General features: G+C 38.5%; 1 protein-coding gene across 1 annotated transcript in view; it reads right to left on the bottom strand.

The window, feature by feature from the left end:
• Positions 1–10,270: 10,270 nt before the first annotated feature.
• Positions 10,271–24,147, bottom strand: part of LOC127574404 (serine/threonine-protein kinase OSR1-like) — a 125,997-nt gene continuing 112,120 nt past the window's right edge. The window contains exons 13-18 of the mRNA XM_052023403.1: positions 22,184–22,387; positions 20,286–20,350; positions 18,725–18,777; positions 17,263–17,331; positions 16,216–16,280; positions 10,271–13,084 (exon numbers count right to left, since the gene is read on the bottom strand). Coding sequence (XP_051879363.1) covers positions 13,010–13,084; positions 16,216–16,280; positions 17,263–17,331; positions 18,725–18,777; positions 20,286–20,350; positions 22,184–22,387 — 531 coding nt within the window. The 3' untranslated portion in view covers positions 10,271–13,009. The remainder of the gene's footprint in view (positions 13,085–16,215; positions 16,281–17,262; positions 17,332–18,724; positions 18,778–20,285; positions 20,351–22,183; positions 22,388–24,147) is intronic.

Here is a 24,147-nt window from a genome sequence, read left to right as displayed (position 1 = left end):
AATAAAAGTAAAAATGTTAAACCTTGAACATTAACCCCAAAACTAAACTTTTCGTGTGTGTGTGTGGCAAAGTCCCAAACTCCAAGTCCAGGAATGGTTCTTAAAGTTCAGTTCCGCAAGCCATAAGGTGAAACATGAGCAAAGGCTTCTTCAACAACCACCGTTGTCTGAAGATAAAACGTAGATGTAGAGCACATAGAGAGAGTAATTATGAAATCCAAATGTTCCACAATGGAACCCAAACGACACCTCAGTGTTTAATCGGTAGTGACTTCCTCACCCTGAAAAGCATCCGTATCGTGGCCATCCACACAAATACCCGCTTCCCCCTACAGGTCAGCAACAAAGTGAACTCCACCGGATTATTCCCAATTTCCATATGTGGGTTGTTGTAACAGACACAGTTATTGTTTCTCATCCATCGATAGAGAAAACCAGCAGGCTGGTATCTCTCTCTCTTTTCTCACTCTCCTCTGACTGACTTCTTCAACAACATCATTACGTCCTTTATCTTCTGTTGACATAAGCATGCTACACACACACACACTATGCTCTATCTCAAAGGAACATTCACCTAGTCCGTAACACAAGGGAAAGGAGTTTGGACCCGGAAATGTCAAGGATATTACAGATTAAATTCAACAGTTAAGTAGTATTTTGTTTTAATCTTAATTCATATCATACAGCCTTAAGGGAAATACAGCATGGCTTGAATCTGATCTAATTTTAAAATCTCAAGCTTATTTTTAATCTCTCATGGGACAAAGACATCTATGGCAAGGCCAATATTTGTTAACCATATGTAACCAATATAGTGATAACCAATATAGAAGATAGTGATGAGCTTGTTACCATAAACCAGTGCAAACTTTGTTGTGAAGGTATAACTATAGTGGATGCAGGTTCAGCAACTATGAAGAAACTACACAGCAGTTAGAAAGATGTACAACTTGGGAGGCAAACTTATAGATGAAAAAACTCTTCTGCCCCTGCCACCTTTATCCTTATAGGAGGACAAGATACTGTAGGTGAAGTCTGAGTATGCTGTTGTTGTCTGTGCTGTCATGGTACATGATGCAGCCACAGTATGCTGGGGTGGAGGAATTAATATTAAGGTTGGTGGATTGGAAATAGCTAAAGTGAATTACTTTGACCTTGACGACAAAGCTTTCTGAATGTTGTTTGAGCTGAATTACCAAGGCAAATTAAGAGCATTCAACACATTAACTTGTAAAATGTGATGATCGACTATAGAATTATCAAACAAGTGAAAGATTAAATTTAATACATAAAATTGCCAACAGATAAAATTGAGTAAGAATGAGGAGAGACCAAGTAATAAAAAGGGTATAATTCTATGGAGAGTGCAGGAACAAGTCTATATATGAATCTTTGAAATGACCAGGCAGGTCAAGAAAGCATTTCAAAAGAAAATCAACAGGATGCTGAGCTTTGTAGGTACAGAATGAAGAAATTTGAATGGAACTCTATTAAATACCACTTAAACCAGGAGTATGACATTCAGTTCTGGTTACCACTCCTTGGGAATATGTGAAGGCTTTACGGAGTGCGTAGAAAATATTTATTGGATCAGATCCTGGGATGTGCATTACTTGTAGAAGCTAAGATTGTTCTCCTTGGAGAGAATGTAACAAAGGCTTTTAAAATAAGAGGTCCAGTTGGAACAGAACTAATCCTATAGGTGAAAGGGTTGAGAACAGAGGGCAAAGCTCATTGATAAATAAAGCCAAGGAGACGTGTGGAAATATTTTTTTAAAATGGAATTTATTGTTAGCACTTAGAGAAGCAATGTCTGACAGAGTGGTGCAGGCAGAATCAACCGTGGTTTTCATAAGTGAATTTAATAAGTATTTGAAAGAAAGGACTACAGGGAATGGATGGGAGAATACAACTTACTATACTGGTCTTGCAAAGCCCTGCTGTCTGTGTGGAGTTTGCATATTATTCCTGTGGCTGCCTAGGTTTCCTCTGAGTGCTTCCTCCCACGTTCCAAAAATGTGTGTTGGTAGGTTAATAGGCCACTATGAATTTACTATAGTTCAGGTGATGGGAGGATCTGGTGGTTTACGAGAACGTGAGAATAGGTTATGGGGATAATAAGTGGCAGCAGAATGGGATTGCTGTGAACCAGCAAAGACTTGAACAGGCCCAATGGCCTTCTCCTACTACATTGTAAGGAAATATTCTCAGGTTATGTTACAGCTAGTAAATACCTCAAGTACATATCAAATTAGTGATTTCTAGAGTTGATAATGAAGATTGTAATACAGCACACCTAGTACAATGTTGGTGAACATCAATGGTTTTATTTTTTTTATCATTACAGTTGGAAAATCTGGTTCATTTTTCTTTTTATAATCTTCAGATGATCTTGGAAGTCGTCTTTTATTTCTAAAAATGTCAACTAAAATTCTCATATTCCATAATGCCCTTTTTTGGCTTCACATCTAATAAATGCCTTTCCCCAGAGATTTAATTTCCTTTATTATTCAACCACAATATCCCATAAGTTAGCTTGTTTTGTTTTTCATTTTTATTAATTCCCATTTTAGTTTGCCAGTGTTTGTCTTTGTTATTTCCACCATTACTTTCCCTTTTCTTGAAATGCTCTTTTCAAATCAACAATCATGCTTTTGTTTTTCAATGTCATCCTTAATTCTTATTTTAACGCTGTAACTTCATCTGATTTGTGGCCATTTATTTTACCCTTATTTTTTTCCTTTCCTGATTAATTATTTTCAGTTTATTACTGTCCCCTCCCTATGTTAATCATTTAGTCTTTTGAAACCAGTCTTCCTTTCCCTTGGGAGTTTGGTCCTGGATCCTCAGTTGCAGCCCATTCCAATGGCAGTTCCTCACAAAAACACACTCACCATGTGTTGACTCTCCTAACCTGTATCCAAATACTAGTTTGCAGCTTGTTTATCTCAATATTTCTTCAAAGGACTTCTTTCCCAGTCATTGCAAATGGTGCATTTCAGACATGAACAATAGGGTTCTTCCCCATCTCTATTCCTTTCAATGATATCCCTTGTAAGCGAAGAAAGATCTGACCTGAAATATTATCTCTAATTCCACCCCCTCCAATAAAAAGATTTCAACAACTCATAATTGTTTGTTGTTGTATGAGATTACAGCAATGCTCATCATTCATGACAAGAACCAAGTTGAAATTGTCATTGTTCAGGACAAAGTACAGTAGGTTCCTGCACTAACAATCCCATATAGTTAGAAGGCCAGGTTTCCTTAGACACTAGGATTACCAACCCCAAAACCAAACTATGCATTTTAAGTTTAAAAACAGAACTAAGATTGACAAAAGCAATCTCACAGAAGTTTCTATAGATGATAATCTTATGATATAAGTTACCAAGGAAGTCTATGAAGTGAGGAATGGAAAAGGTTCAAAATGTGTCTTAGGAAAAAGGATTTGAAAAAAATTCAGAAGATGAAAGTCTCCAAAGACTGACAAACTTCTACAAATGCACAGTGGAAAGCATTCTGAGTGGTTGCATCATGACCTGGTATGGAAACTCCAATGCACAGGTATGCAAGAGGCTACAGAGAGTGGTGGACTCAGCCAGTACATCATGGGGACAGCTCTCCCCACCATCAAGGACATCTATAAAGAGGTGATGTCTCAGGAAGGTGAAATTCATTGTTAAGGACTTCTAACATCCAGGCCATGCCCTCTTATCGATGCTGCCATCAGGTAGGCAGTACAGGAGGTAAGTCCCACACCTCAAGGTTCAACAACAGCTTCTTCCCCACTGCCATGAGGTTCTTGAACTGACCTGAAACCGACCACATTTTTTTTTACTCTTTCAATCTTGCAGTAGTGTTATGTTTATTTTGCACACATGCATGTGTGATTTGTTAATTTAAGTTGGTTAACTTTGTCCTCCTCTTGTAATGTACTATGTTGCCAAAAGCCAATTTTCATGCTGCTGCAAAGATAATTTTCATTTTATACCCTGTGTACGTATTGCTATGACAACAAACTTGAAGCAAAACCAACATTAATTGCTGGTTCCCAGCAGTGGTGGTGTTCAAGACCAGTGATCCAGAACCCTACGAGAAGTCCAGGTACGACCTATGGAAGGCCATCGTGAGAGCGAAAAGGCAATTCCGAGTGAAGCTAGAGATACAATTGGACACACGACAGCTGCTGCAGGGTTTGCATATCATTACTTCCTATAAGGTGAAACCTAACAGCATAATTGCAGTGATACTTCACTCCCTGATGAGCTCAACCCTTTTTATGCACACTATGAAAAGGAGAATAACCCTACACCTGTGTGAATTCCCACAACATCTGGTGACCCTGTGACCTCTGTCTCAGAGGCCGACATCAGAACATCCTTCAAGAGAGTGAACCCTCACAAGGCACCCAGCCCTGATGGTGTACCTGGCAGGGTACTGAAAATCTATGCCAACTAACTGGCTAGTGTTCAAGGACATCTTCAACCTCTCACTGCTGTAGTTGGAAGTTCCCACCTGCTTCAAAACTGTATCAATCATACTGGTGCCCAAGAAGAGCAGGGTGAGCTGCCTCAACACCTGGTAGCACTCACATCTACTATAATGAAGTGCTTTGAGAGGTTAGAATTAATTCCTGCCTGAGCAAGGGCCTGGACCCGCTTCAGTTTGCCTATCACAACAGGTCTACAGCAGATGCAATCTCACTGGCTCTGGAGCACCTAGACAATAGCAATACATGTCAGGCTACTGTTTATCAATTATAGCTTGGCATTCAATACCATCATCCCCTCAGTACTAATCAACAAGCTTCAAAACCTGGCCTCTACCTCCCTCTGCAAATGGATCCTTGACTTCCTTATTAGGAGACTAGAGTCAGTGCAGATCAGTAATAACATCTCCTCACTGACAATCACAGGTGCATCTCAAGGATGCGTGCTTTTTAAAAAAAATTAGAAATTTTTTTATTTACAGCATGGTAACAGGCCCTCCGGCCCAACAAGTCCGCATCGCCTATTTTAAACCCCCAAATTAACCTACCCGTACGTCTTTAGTGCTTAGCCCACTGCTCTCTCTACACTCATGACTGTGGGGCTTGGCACAGCTCAAATGCCATCTATAAATTCACCGATGACACCACTTTTGTTGGCAGAATCTCTGATGGCAATGAGGTGGTGTACATGAGTGAGATAGATGGGCTAGTTGAGTGGTGTCGCAACAATAACTTCACACTCAACGTCAGCAAGACCAAGGAATTGATTGTGGACTTCAGGAAGGGCAAGTCAGGAGAACACACACCAGTCCTCATTGAGGGGTCAGTGGTGGAAAGAATGAGCAGCTTCAAGTTCCTGGGCGTCAACATCTCAGCAGATCTATCCTGGGCCCAACACATTGATGCAATCACAAAGGTGGCACACCAGCAGCTCTACTTCATTAGGAGTCTGAGGAGATTTGGTACAAAGACTTGCAAATTACTACAGATGTATGGTGGAGAGCAGTCTGACTGGTTGCATCACCACCTGGTACAGAGGCTCCAATGTGCAGGATCAAAAGACGCTGCTGAGGGTGGTAGACTCAGTCAGCTCCATCACAGGCACAACACTCCCCACCATCAAGGACATCTTCAAGAGTGATGCCTCAATAAGGTGGCATCCATCATTAAGGACCCTCACCATCCAGGACATGTTCTCTTCTCATTACTACCATCAGGGAGGAAGTACAGGAGCCTGAAGACCCACATTCAACGTTTCAGGAACAGCTTCTTCCCCTCCACCATCTCAGATTTCTGAACAGTCCATGAACACTACCTTGTTTTTCCTCTTATGCACTCTATTTATTTTTTGGTAACTTATAGTAATTTTTATATGTTGCACAGTACTGTTGCTGCAAAACAACAAATTTCATGACATATTTCAGTGATAATAAACCTGATTCTGAACCTTCTTCAATGATTACAATACACATGGGGAAAGTGCTCCTGAAACCATGCTAAAAAAGCTTAAAGATGTAGGTAGATAATGTAAATTTAGGAAGAGTATTATGTTTTAAGACCAATGTAATTTTTTGTCAATATTTCTAGCATCTTCTGCTGAAATTCAAAACTGTACTAGAGCAAAAGAATAGTATTCTCTTGTAAGAGGAAGGGGAGATCTGCCCAATCAGACACAAAAATCTAAGATTCTGTTTACTCTTGGCTCTTTCAGAATACATACATTTTACCCTCATCAGATACCTGGTGGAGTGGAAAATGTTTTTGCACATACTAAAGAGCTCTCAAAAATCCCACAGACTATTTTTTATTATGCTCCACAAATAAATTTCTAGTAATAGTCAACTGCTGGAGCTGTTGTATACACTTGGACTACATTCTATTTCTCCATTTCTTGAAGCAGTAGACATTGACAAGCTTTAGTACCCAACATCTTCAAACCTTGTGCTGTGTTTGGTTCTGCATGGGTGACATCAGTAACATGGATTTTCCCACCCATGTCTCTCACACACTATAATCACTAACATTTAATGGGTACTTAAATATGAATACTAAATATTGTCCCCCAATACAGATGTTTTCCTCATTTTTATAGAGAGCATTCAAACTATTGTGTATACAACATGGCTCAGGGATAGACCATTCCAACAAGACAGCTACCACATTCCACAGTATCTGTGCCCTATTAACCAGAACCCACCCATTTCTATTACACCAATCTTTGAGCCACACATTCACTTCTCTAATCTTATTGTCCTAATGCAGCTCGTTTGTAGCTCAGGTAACAATTCAGAGATTATTAGAGGTTCTATTTAATTTTCCTTTGATTACCAAATTGCTGGTTACAGCAATATCTGCAGGATGTGTGGTTAGGCCACCTGGATCAGAGAAAAATGGAAACAATGAATGACCAAGGAGGCAGCAGTAAGCCATCATCATGAACCACTGCACTCTTTGTAGTGAAGGTACACCCATAGTGATCGCTGGTTTAACAACTGTGAAGAGAACATTCAATCCATTGAAATTGGCTATTACCATTTTCTTTTGCTAAGCCCAGTAGAGAATTATTATTTTTCAAATTGTGACACACACACACTTTCCTCTTCAGGTCATGATGATACAATTTTCTGTGAAAGGGTGTCAGAGCAAACAGAAAAGCACAAATGATAGGAGATTTGAAAAAAAAAAGGGACCCACCAAAGTCTCCTCTGACCACTTGTGGTTCCTTTTCTAACTACATTAAACTAGCCAAGCTAAAGCAAGGGAAAAACAAAAGTAAAAGAGATTTTAAAAAAACTCGCAAGGTATCAGACAGCCAAGGCTATATTTTTCAAAATAATTTGTACAATTTTAGAAAAAATCCATTGAAATGGTCAAAACTTTGTTTTAATGCTTACACCTCCCCACCATCAGTGGCATAGCAGTGAGTGCTGCTGCTTCACTGCTCCAGGGACCCAACCTAAGGTGCTGTCTGTGCAGAGCTTACACCTTCTGTGGCCAAATGGGTTTTGTTCAAGTGTTCCATTGCCCTTCCACATCTCAAAGATGTGTAGGTAGGTTAACTGCCTACTGTAAATAACCACTAGAGGTTAATGTCAAAGAATCAAAGGGGGAGTTGATGGAGATGAGCAAAAGAGAGCAAGTTGCAGGAGTACAGGGAAGGAATGCCAGTGGGACCAATTGGCTTGCTCCCACCGAGCTGGCATGGATATTATGGTCCAAATGGCCTCCTTCAGTGTCATTGCAAGTATAATTTCATTACTTTCTGCAATATTATTAATACCTGTAAGTGACATCCATAGTGCAGGAGCAATGCTTCCTTTTGATAATTAATCTTTTACAAGGAACATTGGAAAATTCTCAGGTGACATAATCAGAAGATCGTACTCAAGCCTCACTCTAGAGAAATGATCATAAAATTCTAAGCTGATATACCAGTGCAGTACTGAGGAAATACCAATTTCACTGTCAAAGGTGTCCTCTTATGGGAGAAACATTAAACTAAAGCCTTATCTGCTCTCAGGTGAATGTATAAGATCTCATGGCAAAAATCAGAGTAGGGGAGCAAACCTGGTATTCACTGAAACAAACTGTCTAATGATCATCTAGTGCAGAGAGTTGTGGACACAGCTCAGCACATCACAGACTCCCCTCTATAGATTGTCTACATTTCCTTGGTAATGTAGCCAACATAATCGAAGACCCCACCCACCCCAGTCATTCTCTCTTCCCTCCCCTCCCATCAGGCAGAAGATACAACCACCTGAAATTATATACCAGCAGGCTCAAGGACAGCTTCTATCCTGCCATTATAAGACTATTGAACAGTCTCTATTACAATAAGGTGGACTCAGGACCTCACGATCTACCTTATAGCCTTGCACCTTATTGTCTGTCTGCACTGCATTTTCTCTGTAACTGTAACACTTTATTCTGCATTCTATTATTGTTTTTTGCCTTGTACTACCTCAATGCACTGTTGCAAAGAAATGATCTGTATGGACAGCATGCAAGACACGTTTTTCACTGTACCTCCAGATGTGACAATAATAAACCAATTATTACATTGCTATTCATGGGAGCTTGCTGTGTGTAAACTGGTTGCCAAATTTCCTAGAAGTGAAACTACACATCAAAAGTACCTCAATAGGCTATACAGCAATTTAAGATAGAGGCGCTACATAAATGTAACTGTCTCTTCATTCCTGACGGCCTAACTATTAAAAACACAAAAGCTGTTGTTTTTTTTCCCCCCACACTTGAGATATGTTGCACACCGTCTTTTCATTTAAGTTTACAGATGATGTGAAGAATGTAGCAAGACATGTAGGCAGTTTAAGTGGGCAAGATGTACCAAAATGCACAATTCACAATTTGATACAATGTACTCCCAGATGGAGGATAAAACAAAACACTTTTAAATGCTGCTACACAGCAGCACGTTAGTGTGCTCGGTCATGACTTGCAGATAATAAACATACACATACAGCAAATAATTTCTCCTGGGGATGGAAGTACAAATGAAAGGAAGCCTTGTGAGATTGAACAGTACTTTAGGAAACTTCATTTGGAACACTGTACAGTTTTGGTCTTTATATGTAAAGGAGAAAATACTTTGAATCAGTGCAACATTAATTCACTTAACCTGTTCATGGATTGAGAGATTGAGCAAGACTGGGCTTTACTCATGAAAGTTTAGAAATATGAATGGCAATCTCATTGAGACAGGGATTGATAGTGGTTGAGAGGCTGTTTCCAACTGGAAAGTCATAACTAGCTGATAAAGTCTCAGCATTAACCATTTAGAACCAAAAGGGTTATCACAGAGACTGAACAATGCTTGAGTATGTTCATGTACTAAGCATACTCAAAGTTAAAAATCAATAGATTGGAAAGATTAAGAGACAGATGGGACATGGGGGAAATAGAACTGAATCGCTGAATGAGGCATAAATTTACAAATGCTGGAACAAATTTGAGGGGCCACAAACATCAGCTAATTTTAAAGTTTCTTTGTCTGATAAAGTTAAATAAGTCATCAGGCAATTCAAGCTAATAATCCCAAGGCACTGTTCAAAGAAGGGTAGGGATGTGCGATCCAGGCAACATTCTTCCCTCAACCAGTGGTGCAACAGGTTATTCCCTACTGGAATGCTATATTTTTGGGAATCTGCCTGTGCAGTTAATCCATTCACTATTTTTATGGCAATACAAAAGTATTGAAACATTAAGCCATATTTTGACAAATGCATTTAATAAAAGAGCTTGCATTTATTGTGAACCTTAAAACCCTGGGATATCCAAAAGCACTTTAAGTACATCTACCACTGTAATGCAGCCACAAATTTGCACAAAGCAATCTCACAAACAACAGGGAGGCCATGTCAAGGGAACTTGTTTTGATGATATAGGTTGAGGGATATTTGCTAGCTGAGACACTGTTGGTCACTGAAGTGTCATGGCATCTTTTACATTTCATCCTAACTGGATGCTCATTCAAAAGTGGCTTCACCAACCAAGCTACATTTTCTGAATACTGGACAAAAAGCTATCTAGGTCGAATGCTCAATTTTCTTGAGTGGAGCTTGATCTGCTGTGTCAAAGAATTTTACCAAATAACTGATAGCCAAGGTATTAAGCACATTAAAATCATTCTTCTGACTGGAATGCAGTACCTGAATTCATTAAAATGTCTTTAACTACGTTTTCTTGAGCACATTTAAAAGTTAATTCAGTTACCAAGTATCAGATAGTTGAAGTTTCACCTTTAAGCACACAAAAGATAGTTTGCTGTTTATTGATTAAAAGGAATTAGCAAAACCATGCAAAAAAAATCCAAAACAATCATGTTGAAGAAAAGTGATCACAATATTTTACACCTCTGTGTTACAATCAGTATTACACCAATTTGAGAGTTAGCCTTAGCAACAGCAATCCTCAGTCCCAGTTAATAGGTACATATTAATAAAATAACCAGTGCTAGGTCTATACAAACTTAGAAAAAAGTTGTTAGAAATCATGCCGCTGGGTCACATGAAAGATCCTATAATTCCCATGTGATGGAAGACAAATCAAAAGCTTTCCTACCAAAGCCAATATTCATTTCCTTAAAATGTTCAAAGCCAGTAGATCAACAAAGAGTGAAGGACTCAGTGATTTTAAAATAATTATAAAAACAATTTTTCTTATTTACATAGTTCACAACTTCAATCAAACTCAATAATTTCAAAACGTATGAATCTCTTTCAAATCTCTCTTTCCAACATTAAGCAGATTGTTTTTAAACAATATTTTAAAAGCACTAGTCAAACAAACTATGCAATTATGTGGCTCCAGTTACTCCTCCACAAATCTTTCCTTAAATGAGTGTGTTTTAAGCTGGGTTACACAAGGTCGATAGTCATGTGTCCATTGGAGGGCCAGTGTATCATACCCAATGGACAATGCCTTTTATTCTCTACTTCTTGGTTTTCAGTTAGGAAAGAAAGATGACTTTACAGTAGCAATTCAGATGGATGAAGGAAAATAAATGATCATCTGGAATGATGCTTAATTTAAATTTCAATTTCGAGACTTGGATCGAGGCACATGTCCAGATTGGCAAATCAGCATCAGGAAGGAATTCTTCAGTGTGACCAACTGCAAGATACTGCCAGACACAGTAGTTAATTACTTGGAATTAGTTATGAGGCAATATGATGCAGCAAAAAAAAGTAGGGGAAACTGTAGGATCTTTTTAGATGGATAAAATAATAAGAGTTTAAGGCTTCTCTCAGCCTTACCAAACTTGTTTATCACAAACATTTTTGCCTAATGGCAGCATTGCTCTGTAAACTGATACACATGGTGGAGAAGTCAGGATAGAAACTTCTTAGGATCTATAAAAATCTGCTGAGGTAGGGTGGGGGACAAACATAACTGTGGTACACATAAACAGCTAGTCCTAAACACCACAATCTATGGCTGTTCAAAACCAGGCGGCCAATCCCCTTCAACATCTTGATCAGGGCAATGTATCCACCCCATTCTACCTGAACCCCCATTGCTACTGGTTGATGTTACACAGAATCTCTGTTGAATTTCCTATGTAACTAGTGCTGCAAAGACAACTTGTTGCACCCAGTACTGTGTCGTCACTACAAAATCAGTAATGACAGGACAAATTCTCAAACTATGTCAAAAAAAAAACAAACAGCAGTTCATCTCTATGCTGCTCAGACATCGTCTGGAAAGTTTCTGCAGCTGTCTAGCATCAGGATAACATTTTGCATACATGTCAGTGATGGCTATAGTGGGGCAGACCTGGGATAACAAATTAGGTTCACACCAGAGTATTAGTGCAACTTTAAGGTGTATTGGCTTACATGTGACCTTTACAGCATGACAGTACCAATACATTATGTAAGCCCCAATCACATTAATGTGGAATGTAGCACATCTTGTATTATTTTCATTACATGACCCAAGATGAGTAACAAGTTTAACAAATCACTCAAAACTACCAAGGCTTGAATCAAATCATGCTTTCAACCTTTCAAGAGAATCTGATACAATTCAACACTCATAGGTGAAACTTTTAAATTCCTTTGAGCTACAAGATCAGACAGTTGAAAAAAGATGCTCTCATTACACCAAGAATGAGTCAATAAGAAAAAAGTAAGGTGACTGGGGAGTTTTTTTAAACTTTATACTCTATTTGTGCATTATAAAAGATGGGATGCAGATTGTGCCATAACAGTTTATATTACATGACTGGGGAAAAAGTATTCTTCTTCTTTAATATTTAAATTCTGTTTTACCTTTAACACATAAACAAAAAGAAAATCTACTTTTAGATCACAAAGGCATTTAATGATGTGCCTGGGAGCCTGAGTGCACAATAAACACATACACAAAAAGACATGCTGCCCATCACTTTGGGTTGCAGCCCTTTGGAAAAACTTTTTAGATTAATTGTAATTTAATTGTAATCCATATTTGTTTTCACCTTTGTTTTTTTTTAAAAAAGAAAAAGGCTAATCAACTTAAGGACTAGTTACTGAAACCACACAATTTCTCAATCTGATGCACTAGGTCTCAAGAACTGTGGGGAAGTCATCTCTGTTTCACTGATCAGTAAAGCACTGTCAAAAGTAAGGCAATTTTGAAAAGAAACGGGGAGGGGGGGGTGGCAGGGGTTATTGGAGGTGGGGAAAGGCAGAGAAGAGAAGAAATAGCAGATGAGAGCTGGCAATTCTAGTTTGCCTACATCAGGCACCCAGCATCAGATGGAGGAATCTGCAAGCCGAAACCTTGTAGAAAGCTCTTGACGGCGTCTATTCCGTTCTTGCGTAGTGAAAGCAAATACTCAGTTCACTTCTAGTTGTACATTCCTTATTACAGGGAGAGGCAGGGCAAATGTTGCGAGTCCTACAGGCAAAGATCATCACTCTTTGGCAGTACAAGTTTCCTCAGGCCAACACCAGTGAGATACCTATTCACAGACGGGGTCAGCAGGTTTATATTCTGTTGTAGTGTGATTTAACTAATGGTAAGTTGTGCAAATCCTATGAGTTTAACATCATCAGGAATATCTGATTCTTCAACTCCAGAAGCCTGCAGGCAAAGTAAAAAATGTTTTAGTATGTCATATTTCCATAAATTTGATAAAACAGGAAAAATAGATGCCCCATTTTCAATAGAAACTGGCTATATGAACTTCCACATTGCAAATATGCCCCACCAATGCAAATTACTCAGTATTATCAACTGTAGTATCTTGTTTTGACACTGCCCAACTTGCACTACAGGTTAAAATTATATCCAACTCATAGGTGTATATATTCAGCAATATCATCAGTTCAGTGTCACCTCAAGCACTGCCAAACAAATTATTCAGCACCTGGGCTGAAGTTACTGTCAGCAGCTGTTGGATCAACATGAGCCCACTGGCCTCATTACGTTATACTGTTGAAGTTAACTACTATTATGTTGGAAGAAGAAGAATACATTACACAATATTTGGGGTGGGTGGAGTTTGGGTGGCTGGTAATGGAATGAGATCAGGAAGTGGGAGTGGAGGGAATTTTAAAAACAGTCAGAAAATGGCATAATAGGGTCGACATCATGGGTCTCTCATTGCAAGTACCATGGTGGACCTGTCTCCTCTAAACCAATGTGCCAGCTGTTTCTTTGTATCTTCCACCTCAACTGTTCAGGTGAAAACACCCAAAAGCAAACCAAAACATACAGAATGCTCACAAAATAAAAATCTATTAAACAAATACTTCATAATAATAAACATGGTTTTCTGCACAACAGTGGTTACTAAATATAATGCCAACACCCAATAATGAATCAGGCAGAACAAAGATCCAGAATTTAAATGAGTTAGCTTGTTTCAGTCACTAGAGCAACAATGGTCTCTGCAGCACCACTGGAGGAAGAGCAGTTAGCTAGGATTCCCTCGCAAAGACACAATTGGGGCCATCTGGATATTTTCAACACTCTTCACTCAAGCAGTTTATATATCTTTCATAGGCTAATCTACTGGTTGACAACTTTTCAAGCAAGGAGGGCCAGATGAGCAACTAGACACACTGGAAAGCCCATCATTAAAATGTATTAGAGCAACAAAGGACTGAAGATGCTGGAATCTCGATGGAAAAAAACAAGATGGAAGAACTCAGCAGGTCAGGCAGCATCCGTGGAGAAAAGCAGACAGTCAACATTTCAGAACAGGACTATTCTTCAGGACTGCATTGTCCTGAAGAAGCGTCCTGACCAGAAATATTGACTGTCTGCTTTTCTCCACAGGTGCTGCTTGACCTGTGGAGTTCCTCCAGCATAGTCATAGAAATGTATTAGTCCTTGCGGCTGTGATTTCAACTTTGCCCCTACGTTGCATGTTTAATGAAGTTCAGCAACAGTGCTGATTTCCTGAATCTCTCCACAATTGTGCTGGAAAATCTGCCCACTAAACCACTGCCACATCTAACTTGGCATAGGATCAGCAACGCCATTTATTTTGATGATGGGGAAATGCTTCCAAAGAATTGAGTTTTAGGTAATTTGTTTTTTTTAAATATATAACATATTAAATGGTTTTAAGCACCTTCTAAAGTTTTAATTATGTTTAATATCTTTAGTTTTGTTTTCAATACATTTTATATTATTTTGAATCCTTGTTAATGTCAGAGATACTGACCATTTTGACACAAAAATAAATGCCAGAATAACTCAATGGGGCAATCAGCAACAAAAGGTAAAAGTCAATGTTTCAGGTCTAGACCCTGCATGGGACTGAGGGGAAGAAAGATTGCCATTATATAGCAGTATGGAGGACGGGGAGTGGGGTAGAGGCTGGTAGTTGACAGGTGGAACCAAATAGGGAGGGGGTAATAAACAGATGGAACACGGGGGGGAGGGGGGTGGAAGAGTGGGGAGAAAGGGGAGGGGATGTGAAAGGTGAACGAAGGGAGAAGAAACCTTGGTGGATAGGTGAGTGTATGTGGGAGGAGAACTCCAAGGGTAACAGCTTTTAAAGCCAGTCAGACCAACAATGTGGCTTTGCCATTCCAGAGCTTCACAGGGCTTTGAGCTTTGAAGAGAAGTTAATGAAGGATGGAAAAAAAACACAAGAGGCTGCTACCAATGCAACTTTTAACCTACATCTCTGTTCGTTACTATTTGCTGACTGGGGAACAATGAACAAGGGTCACTGACCATTAACCAGGGATTAACAAATCAGGATGGATTTAGACTTGGCGCTCCAAGGTTTGATCTTCTATATTAACCAACTCCCTACCACTTGGATAAGTATAGAGAGCAAAAGCAACAATGAAACAATATACCAGCAAATGTTGGGGAAGGGGAACAGAAAAAGGAATGGAATGGAATAAAGGGGGAAGGAAAAGCTTATTGATGCAATTACCTTTTTAGAAAAGCTGCTCAGTATTGTCAATTGTTTGAACCATACCATAAAGCTCACAGCAAATCAGCTTTTATTCTTTTACACCAACATACAAAATTATAGCTCCTCTCCCCTGCACTTTGAGAATGTTCATAAAGGCCAGCTGAATCCTCATACTTCTGATAAATTGCAGATCTAATGATTCTGTTCAGTCTATGTTTCTTGGATGAGATTAAATGTTTATAAATTGAATTATGATAATATAAAAATTGTTACTGGTCTTAATTATAGGCCACTGAATAATGTTTTTGAGATCAAATTCTTGAACAGATTCCATACCAAATTTTATCTCATCAGCTTCTGTGCAGATCTCATGCCTTCACTAAACCCCCATGATTCCTTATTTTAAGAACACTTGTGTCTTTCTGATTCACTGGGTTTAAGAGATTGTAGGCATGTGCATAATAGTGGCTCTAATGTGCAAGGAATAATGGACCTGCTGCTGAATGCAGGTGATTCCTTAGCATTGATAGCCTTGCCTCTTGATATAGGACCCCTATTGTACAGATTATTTTCCAGATCTTACTGACTTACTGAATTGCAAGCCAGCTATACAGGAACATAAGAAATAGGAGAGTAGGCCATTTGGGGTTCTCTTGTTTGCTCTGCCATTCAATGATGTCATGGCTGACCATTTAATTCAGTGTCACTTTCCTGCATATCTCTCGAATCTCCTAATATCTGAAAATCTATCAATCCCCTTCCTGAATATACTTAGTGACTGATATGATATTTTGATTCCAGTATTAACATCAGCATGGAAGTCTATACTCACCAATTTGAAAGTGACAGATCTATTTGCAGCTGGCTCATCCACTATTTTCTGTAGATTTGCAGCAACTAGATTTCAGAAAAGATGCATTTTAGAAAAGCTGCTCAGTATTGTCAATTGTTTGAAGCATACCATAAGCTCACAGCTAATCAGCTTTTATTCTTTTACACCAACATACAACACACTTTTGCTTGTTAAAATACAGATTAGAAAATCTAAGTTCCCACTACATACCGAATCTGAATCAATTCTTGTTTTTACTTAGTGAACATATCACCACTTTACACTTTTGATAAATATTTGCCATAAGCAAAATGTTTTAAACTCCCTCAAAAGACTTATCTTTTCTTGGAACAACTGCCAACCATGTCACAAGCAATAATCAATGGAGGAGAAACACTAACCAAAAGAAGTTGCTTCTTTTTCTTCAACGGTGATCTTCAAGTACAAAGAATGGCAGAAGCAACAGGGTTATAGGAATACTCCAAGGTGCCCTCCCAACCTCATGCCATTGCACAAATATACCACCATGCCATTTTCAACACAATTGTTAAAATCCTGGAATTCCTTATCAAGCACCATCCTCGAAGCTTTATTAGCATGAAGACTGAAGCAGTTTGAAGACAGCCTAATACCACCACCTTGTCAGGGAAACTAGAGAAGAGCAATAACCATTACCATGTCAACAGTCAGTGTGGCAGCAGAATTGCCTCATCTTACCCAAGTTATTGAGCTTGCCAGTACCCAGAAGAATCTATACATATATTCAGAGGATTGGAAACTTACTTTGAAGTTCAATTTTGGAAGGTGGCTATTGCTGTCAAAGTTAGCATTTATTATGTATCCCTTAAGAAAGTGGTAGGCTTTCACAGCAATCCAACAGGCCAAGGTGGCACTGGAGTTGACATTTTCAATGTATGCCTGGGTTGCTGGATTTTAGCTTAGCCATACTGCCTTTGACACCACTCTGTACAGTATCAGCAAGGCATTTTCAAGGGTAATAAACAGTCAAATTCCAAAATCACGTAGTGCAATCCAAGCAATAGTTACCTATTACTACATCTCTTCCATCAACCAGACCTGCAGAGACAAGTTCTTGGGAAACACCATCTGCTGTATCTGTCAAAATAAATGCATGTAGTCATAAATTAAACTAATTGCAGACCAAGCAATGCTTTACCCAGCTAACAAAATGCAATGATTCTTATTCAATCTGAGCTACTTTGTATTTTCTTTAAGTGAAAGTAATTTGTGATTTCTCTAAATGACTTAATGCAGAGCACAGACATGTGACAAACACCCCAGATTTAATTTGATCTGGGTTAGATGATCTTGCCCAAGGTGGTAATCTGATGCTGCAACACCATGCCAAAGGGGATTCATTGAGATTTCTTGCTCCTACCTAATGATGCTTGCCAGGAAACACAGGTCAGGCGAAGACAGATGTGCAAGGATTTGCTGACCTGAATGGTCAACTAACCTGCTGTTTAAATGAGTAATGAATGATCAGTTGGTGGAACAGTGGAGGATGTTTCATGAATGATTTTGAGAAAACAGAACTGAAGTTGGTTTTTGGTGGGGATGGGGGAGGGGGTGGCAGTAAGGCAGAAGAAAATGTTCCAATTAGGATTCTTAAAAGCAGTACTACAACTAAACGTCACCTCACTCATAAAATTAGATTCAATTGAAATTAACTGGAAAGTAACGATCCACTCTTTCATAATCCAACATTCCGAAGGCAGATCCTTCACAATTAAATGTACAAATTGTTCAAAAGGTCAGTGTGCATCAACTTACTCCAGCTACATATTAACACCATTAATTCAACCACTGACTGGGTTAACTTTTGATAGTGAAAAACTGAAAGGACGTGGAAGATGACTCAATGCACGATGCAAAGTTGTAATAACATACATGAGTGATTCTCCATTGGACTTTTCATCACACAATACCAAATCTCAAACAACTTTTAAAATTATGCACAGGCAACATTGAGCAGCACAACACCCACAACTATACATGAGGTAATTTCCTACCTTAATCATGGAGGTGTTAAATAAGGATAAATTCAGTCAAGCTACTTTAATCTGCATATTTAATGCTCAGCTGTGCAATGGTATTCATGGAGGGTTAGCAGCAGATGAGTAGTGCACTGGCTTTCATAGATGATTACAAAATGGAAGGGGAAAATAGGGCATCCAGATTATTGGTCTTTTTATTAGAGTTAGGACTTCAAGGACCACAAAACACAAACTTCTGTACTATTTAACACAAACTACTGTACTATTTAACACAAACTTATAGCTGGAGTCAAAGAGCTGACAGGGTATAGGATATGGAAAAACCTTACTGTAGTAACGTACTATGCCTGGAGTGAAGACACCATAATGAGATCTTTACTCTATATTTGACCACGCTACAGTAGATTCATAAAAGCTTAATAGTGGCAGCTGGTTCCACGCTCCAGCTAAGAAAATCAAAAATATAGAAAAAATTTGAAAGAACATCTTACCTCTACCTGGAGTAAATTCAAATCTTATGTCATTCAGCTCCTTCTTTAAATTCCTGTGGGTGGAGGGGAGGAGGGGTAAGGGTAAACAAAAACACCTTTATCAATTATTAGCTACTGTTCAAACTGCTGAGGTGCAGCTTGGTTGATATCTATTAGATGGAAGGTGTATGTAATTTAAATGATGAATTCAGACAAGACTATTTGTTCTTACTCTAAATCAAGTATAATTAATTCAATTTTGCATGTAAAGTGTGCTATATGGTTTATTTCACAGACAAATGCAAACTCTCATTATTTTCCTGTTTTTAGTATGTGTCATGTAAAGCTGATGACAGGTCTGAGATCAACCCGTTATGCTTGAAGGCACTTAGCAGTGTTATGAAGAATTTTGCCACCCAAAGACATCAGATCTCTAAATTATCCAATTCTCCATATCCCTACTTAAAGCAGATTATATATTTATTAATATGGTGCACACAGCATGCCTCAACATCTTTTTTGCTATTAAATATCAGGAATCCTTTATACCATGCTGCAGTTATCTTGTATAGTTTCCCAAGTGTTTGCCAATCACCCACATTACCATGTTCCATCAACTATACAAGTATAATTTTCACAGAAATTTATAGATTATATGTGAAAATGTGTAGTTGCCTTAAAACAGTTGTGGTTAAGCTAAATAACTACCCGAGCATCACTTTCAACATCCAGACTAGAACTAAATATGAGAATTACTAATATTCTCTAATAAAAATCTCTTCCAAATGTAAATTATGATTGTAAAGGTAGAATCAAGAAACAAAAAATACTTATCTAGACTTGAAGACATTTACATGACACAGAGATTGCTTTGTGTAAATGGTTAGACACAAGGATTGAAGAGAAAAACACAATGAAATTCACGAGTAGCCATCGATCATCTCGTATTAGGATGTACGTGGTGGTGTACAAAAGGAGTTGACAGGACACCATGTCCAAATGGAATCTGAATGAGCTTTTTAAAATCTACTTCATCCTCGTTTTCACTACTCCCTGGTTTTAAACATAACTACCCAAAATGTTTTAATTAAGTTAGATGAGACTATTAAAGCTTCATTAAAGAATAGGTACACTTGCCCAGATGTGTTAATAATGGTTTGCTTTATTCTACAATTGGAGATGGAGGTCCTCATCTAATTTGATAGGGAAAATTAAGTCAAAAGGGATAGTGCAACCTGGGATTACAGGTAGTAGAGTTGAGATGAACACAAGCTTAAAGAATGTAATAGACGACATACTAGATAGAGGAGCTCTGGAACAGTCAAGTCCGTATAAATATCAAATGTGCTGAGGCAAGTGCCTGTACTGGGAATTACAGAGTTGGAAGTCTTGATGATGGAGAAGACATGCATTCAGTTTGTCACAACTGATGTTGACATAGGATTCTTCAGAAAATATTCTGAAATATTTTAAAGAACACTGATGCAGAACTCTTTTGGACACCTTATTGTACCTTTTGATCTTATAAAAGCTCAAGGTACTACTTTAGCCAGGGCAAGGTATCTGATCAGATTTCACTCACCGCAATCTTAACACAAGGCTAATGGGTGTTTGGTGCGAATCTGCAGCAGTAGAACCAGGAGCCAGCTGAAAATAAAACAAGAAACCAGTCAGTAAAAAATCCAATAATTTTCTTTTATTCACTTACAAGGCATTTCTGGTGACAATGAGTCCATTCTTAATTGCTCCAAACCCAGGAGGCAGTCTGGGACTGATGTCACAAATAGGCCATACTGGGCAAGAATGGCAAATTTTCTTACATGAAGGACATTAGCAACCCAGATGTGTTTTTAATGCAAATTGGTTGTTTTGTGATTGTTAATCAGACTAGGTTTTTGTTTGTAAATTCCAGATTTATTTAATTACTGAAACTCTCCAACTGCCATGTGAAATCTGAAATCATGTCTCTGGATTTGCACTCTAGTAACTTAAATGTCATACTAGAACCTCTTCTGGAAATTCCACAAAAAAAGAGCAATGTGTCTAAGGCTTATATTCAAAGCCAGAGTAAACACACATTTCCAGATTTGATTACCTTTAGTAAAGATTTAAGTGTCATCTCACATACAAACCATCAAGCCTGCCAGACTATAGATAATTATCAATCCATTTAAACATTCTCTCTCTTTGGGCCTATTAAAAACTCAAGTTATTAATTTGATAGTATTAATTAATCCCATATGAACATCCTTTTGTATGAACAAATTTCAGATTATCCACTATTGTGTGAAAATATCTTCTGATTTTACTCCTGAAAGGTTCAGGTCTAATTTCCCTCCTGCCTTAGTCAAGAGTCACCATTAAAAATGCTTTAAAAATTATACAGTGATGGCTATATCCATCAATCAGCAAGTAATCAAGGTAGGCACGGTAGTGTAGTGGTTAGCGTAATGCTATTACAGTGCCAGCTACCCGGGTTGAATTCTGGCCACTGTCTGTAAGGAGTTTGTATGTTCTCCCCGTGTCTGCGTGGGTTTCCTCCAGGTGCTCTGGTTTTCTCCCACGTTCCAAAGATGTACAGGTTAGGAAGTTGTGGGCATGCGATATTGGTGGCGACACTTGCAGGCTGCCCCAGAACACTATGCAAAGGTATATTTCACTGTGTTTCAATGTACGTGATTAATAAAGAAATCTGATCTTATCTTAAATACTCCTGCAGCAAACTTACTGCACAAGTACAGTTGGGGAAAAAAAAAATCAACTTGAAACCTACCTATAACCACATGCCATAGCTGAAAAGCAATGAATAGTTGGCTAGATAGGGAGTTTTAGATTCAATGATGGGACACAGGTGGCTGTCATTGTGGTGGTCTCAAAAACAGTCAAGTACAACTGCTGTGCAAAATACTACGGTATGTGATTGCAGCATGTATGAAAATCAAATTCCAAGAGAAAATGAATGAGTTTCTCAACCTGCATACATTCCAATTTAGAGTCAGAGAACCTAAACCATGCTAAGTTCAAGATGACACCTACTTTGCAAACTGGTTTTATGGCCCAAACACTACTCGAATACATTTTGTATCAAATGTACAACTTCAAATGCGAAAAGTTCCAAAGAATTACAATACTAATATACAAAAAGTTGCTCCACTAAAGTTCTGCAAGGAAGTCCATCGAATGGAAATAAAGTTCAGAAGATGGAGACAGCAACAGGAAGCAAATCTCATGAGATACCACATATCATCCATGCAGAGAAGAGACTCCCAACCATTTGCCATTATAATATCTTTTGTTCAAAAAAGTAGCATTACAAGTTGTACACTAAGTTGTATGGTTAAGAAAAGAGTCATTCCTTAACACTGACTGAAAAATGTAATCTGGGAATTATTAGACAAGAAATAATCAAACATTGCTTTATAAGCTTGAAAGAAAACAAAGATGAAAAATGCTATCACCTATTTCTGAAGTGTAGCATACCTGAGATGCAGGTAGTTGATGCTGAGCTGGAGCTTGTTGGCTAGGGTCCGGCATTGCCACAGGTGTTGGGACTGCTATTACTGAAGGCTGAACAGCAGGCACCGGTGTGGCATCAGGTACTTTTGGTGTTGGCTGAGGTAGCACCTGTGGGATTTGGGCAGGAACTTGAATATTTGAGCCTGGTGCTTCTGCTGATACGTAAAGCTACAATTAGAAAAAAAAACACAACACTGATTCATGTTTTATTTCACATTCAATTTAGTGAAGCATATGTTCACTGGGCCACAAAATTTCACTAATGTTTGAAACGTCCTCTAGGTGGTGCATGTGGCACATAAGGAGTTTTGGAATCAACGACAGGGCACAGGAAGCTATTATTGTGGCCGTCATGCTTGCACCAACTATTTGGTATAGCTATCCAATTAATCACGCCTAATTTTCAACAGTCCTGTAAATTGATCTCTTGATCCAGTTCTTCTACTTGTTATAGTGAATGTGCTGACACAATCCCTTAACCAATACATTCTACCTTGCCTTGCTGTACAAAAATGGGGTTTCTCATAAACCTTTGGTTAAATAAACCTTTGGCTTGTCTGCTAATAGGAAACTGTTTTTGAGTTAAGACACAAGCAGCAGAGCCTTGGATAACATGACTCTGCTGCTTGTGTATAAAGGAAGCCAGCTGAGACCTCTGCCAAATCTATATTTACTTTCTCTGCTCCTTCAGTCTTTCCATTTAACTGAAGTTTTGTGTCCATGTTACTATTCTGGTGCATCTCTTAACATCCGTTCAAGTGTGATGTTCAGCAGGGGTCTAATCTGTACTTTATAAAGGTTTAACATATCTTCCTTAATTCTGCTCTTTTAGTAAAACAAAGGACCTTGTATGCTATTTTTATCCCCAAAGAAAACACTTTGCAATTGTCTTGCGACCTGTAAGAATGTGTAAACTACACTCCAAGTCACACTGTTCCTGAGACTGCCTCTAATTCTTCCTGCCAAAATGCATTGTTTCACATTTTGGAATCAAGTTTTATCTACCTATTGACTAATTTTCCCTCAATCCCCCTAAAATCAGTTACTATCTTGCTAATTGCTTACAACATTTTGAAATTTAACGTCACTTGTAAACTTTGAAACTGTCCTGTATATGAAGCCCAGGTAATTAACATACAGTAATCCAACATTAGAGTGCAAAATATGATCTTTCACCACTATTTTCTGCATCCAGCCAATTTGCATTCATGCTGCCCCATAATCCTCTGGCCTTTAAAACTGGTAATGCCAGTTTTTAAAACAGTCATACATATTTACCACACTACCATTATCAACAATCCTTTTCACTTCATTAAAAATCTATGCAATGAAGCATGATTTGCTCTTAACAAATCAGTGCTGGAATTTCATTTATGAGCCCACAGTTTTCCATGTACCAATTAAATTTCTCCTTTGTTAAGTGGCCCAGTATTTATTGCAACTTCCTATTGCTGGGTCTGCACTTGTTTGGAGTGGATCTTCTAGCACCAAGGTCCCTAACAACTCCAACCCAAATTTGGTGACTTTTGTGCTTGAACACTGCAAATGTTTTAAGTACTTTCTCTACTTTTCCCCATATCTAATATTGTTATTCCTTCATCTTTCACTGATAATTAATGGTTACCGTTATATGCATCAGAGAATCAAATATTCTTCAGCCTTTAGTTTCAATTTTATGGTGCTCCAGATTTACCATTTCTACTTTATCCTTCTATACCTTGATCAGTTTCCCTTGTATTTTCCTCCTTTCAAGCTGAAGAACCTAAATTTCGCACTAGTTTCTTAGTCATGATCCAACCCTCAGGTGCAGCCTTATGATGATCTTCAGCACTGTCACCCCAACTTAAGCAGCTCTTGTGCACTGATGACTAAACAGTCACAACATTCAAGGCATAGACGAGTCAGAGAAGTGAATACCTCAGCTCCAA

Source organism: Pristis pectinata, chromosome 9 (genome assembly GCF_009764475.1).
Source record: "Pristis pectinata isolate sPriPec2 chromosome 9, sPriPec2.1.pri, whole genome shotgun sequence".
NCBI classification, from domain to species: domain Eukaryota; kingdom Metazoa; phylum Chordata; class Chondrichthyes; order Rhinopristiformes; family Pristidae; genus Pristis; species Pristis pectinata.
This window is presented reverse-complemented; position numbering and strand designations above follow the sequence as displayed.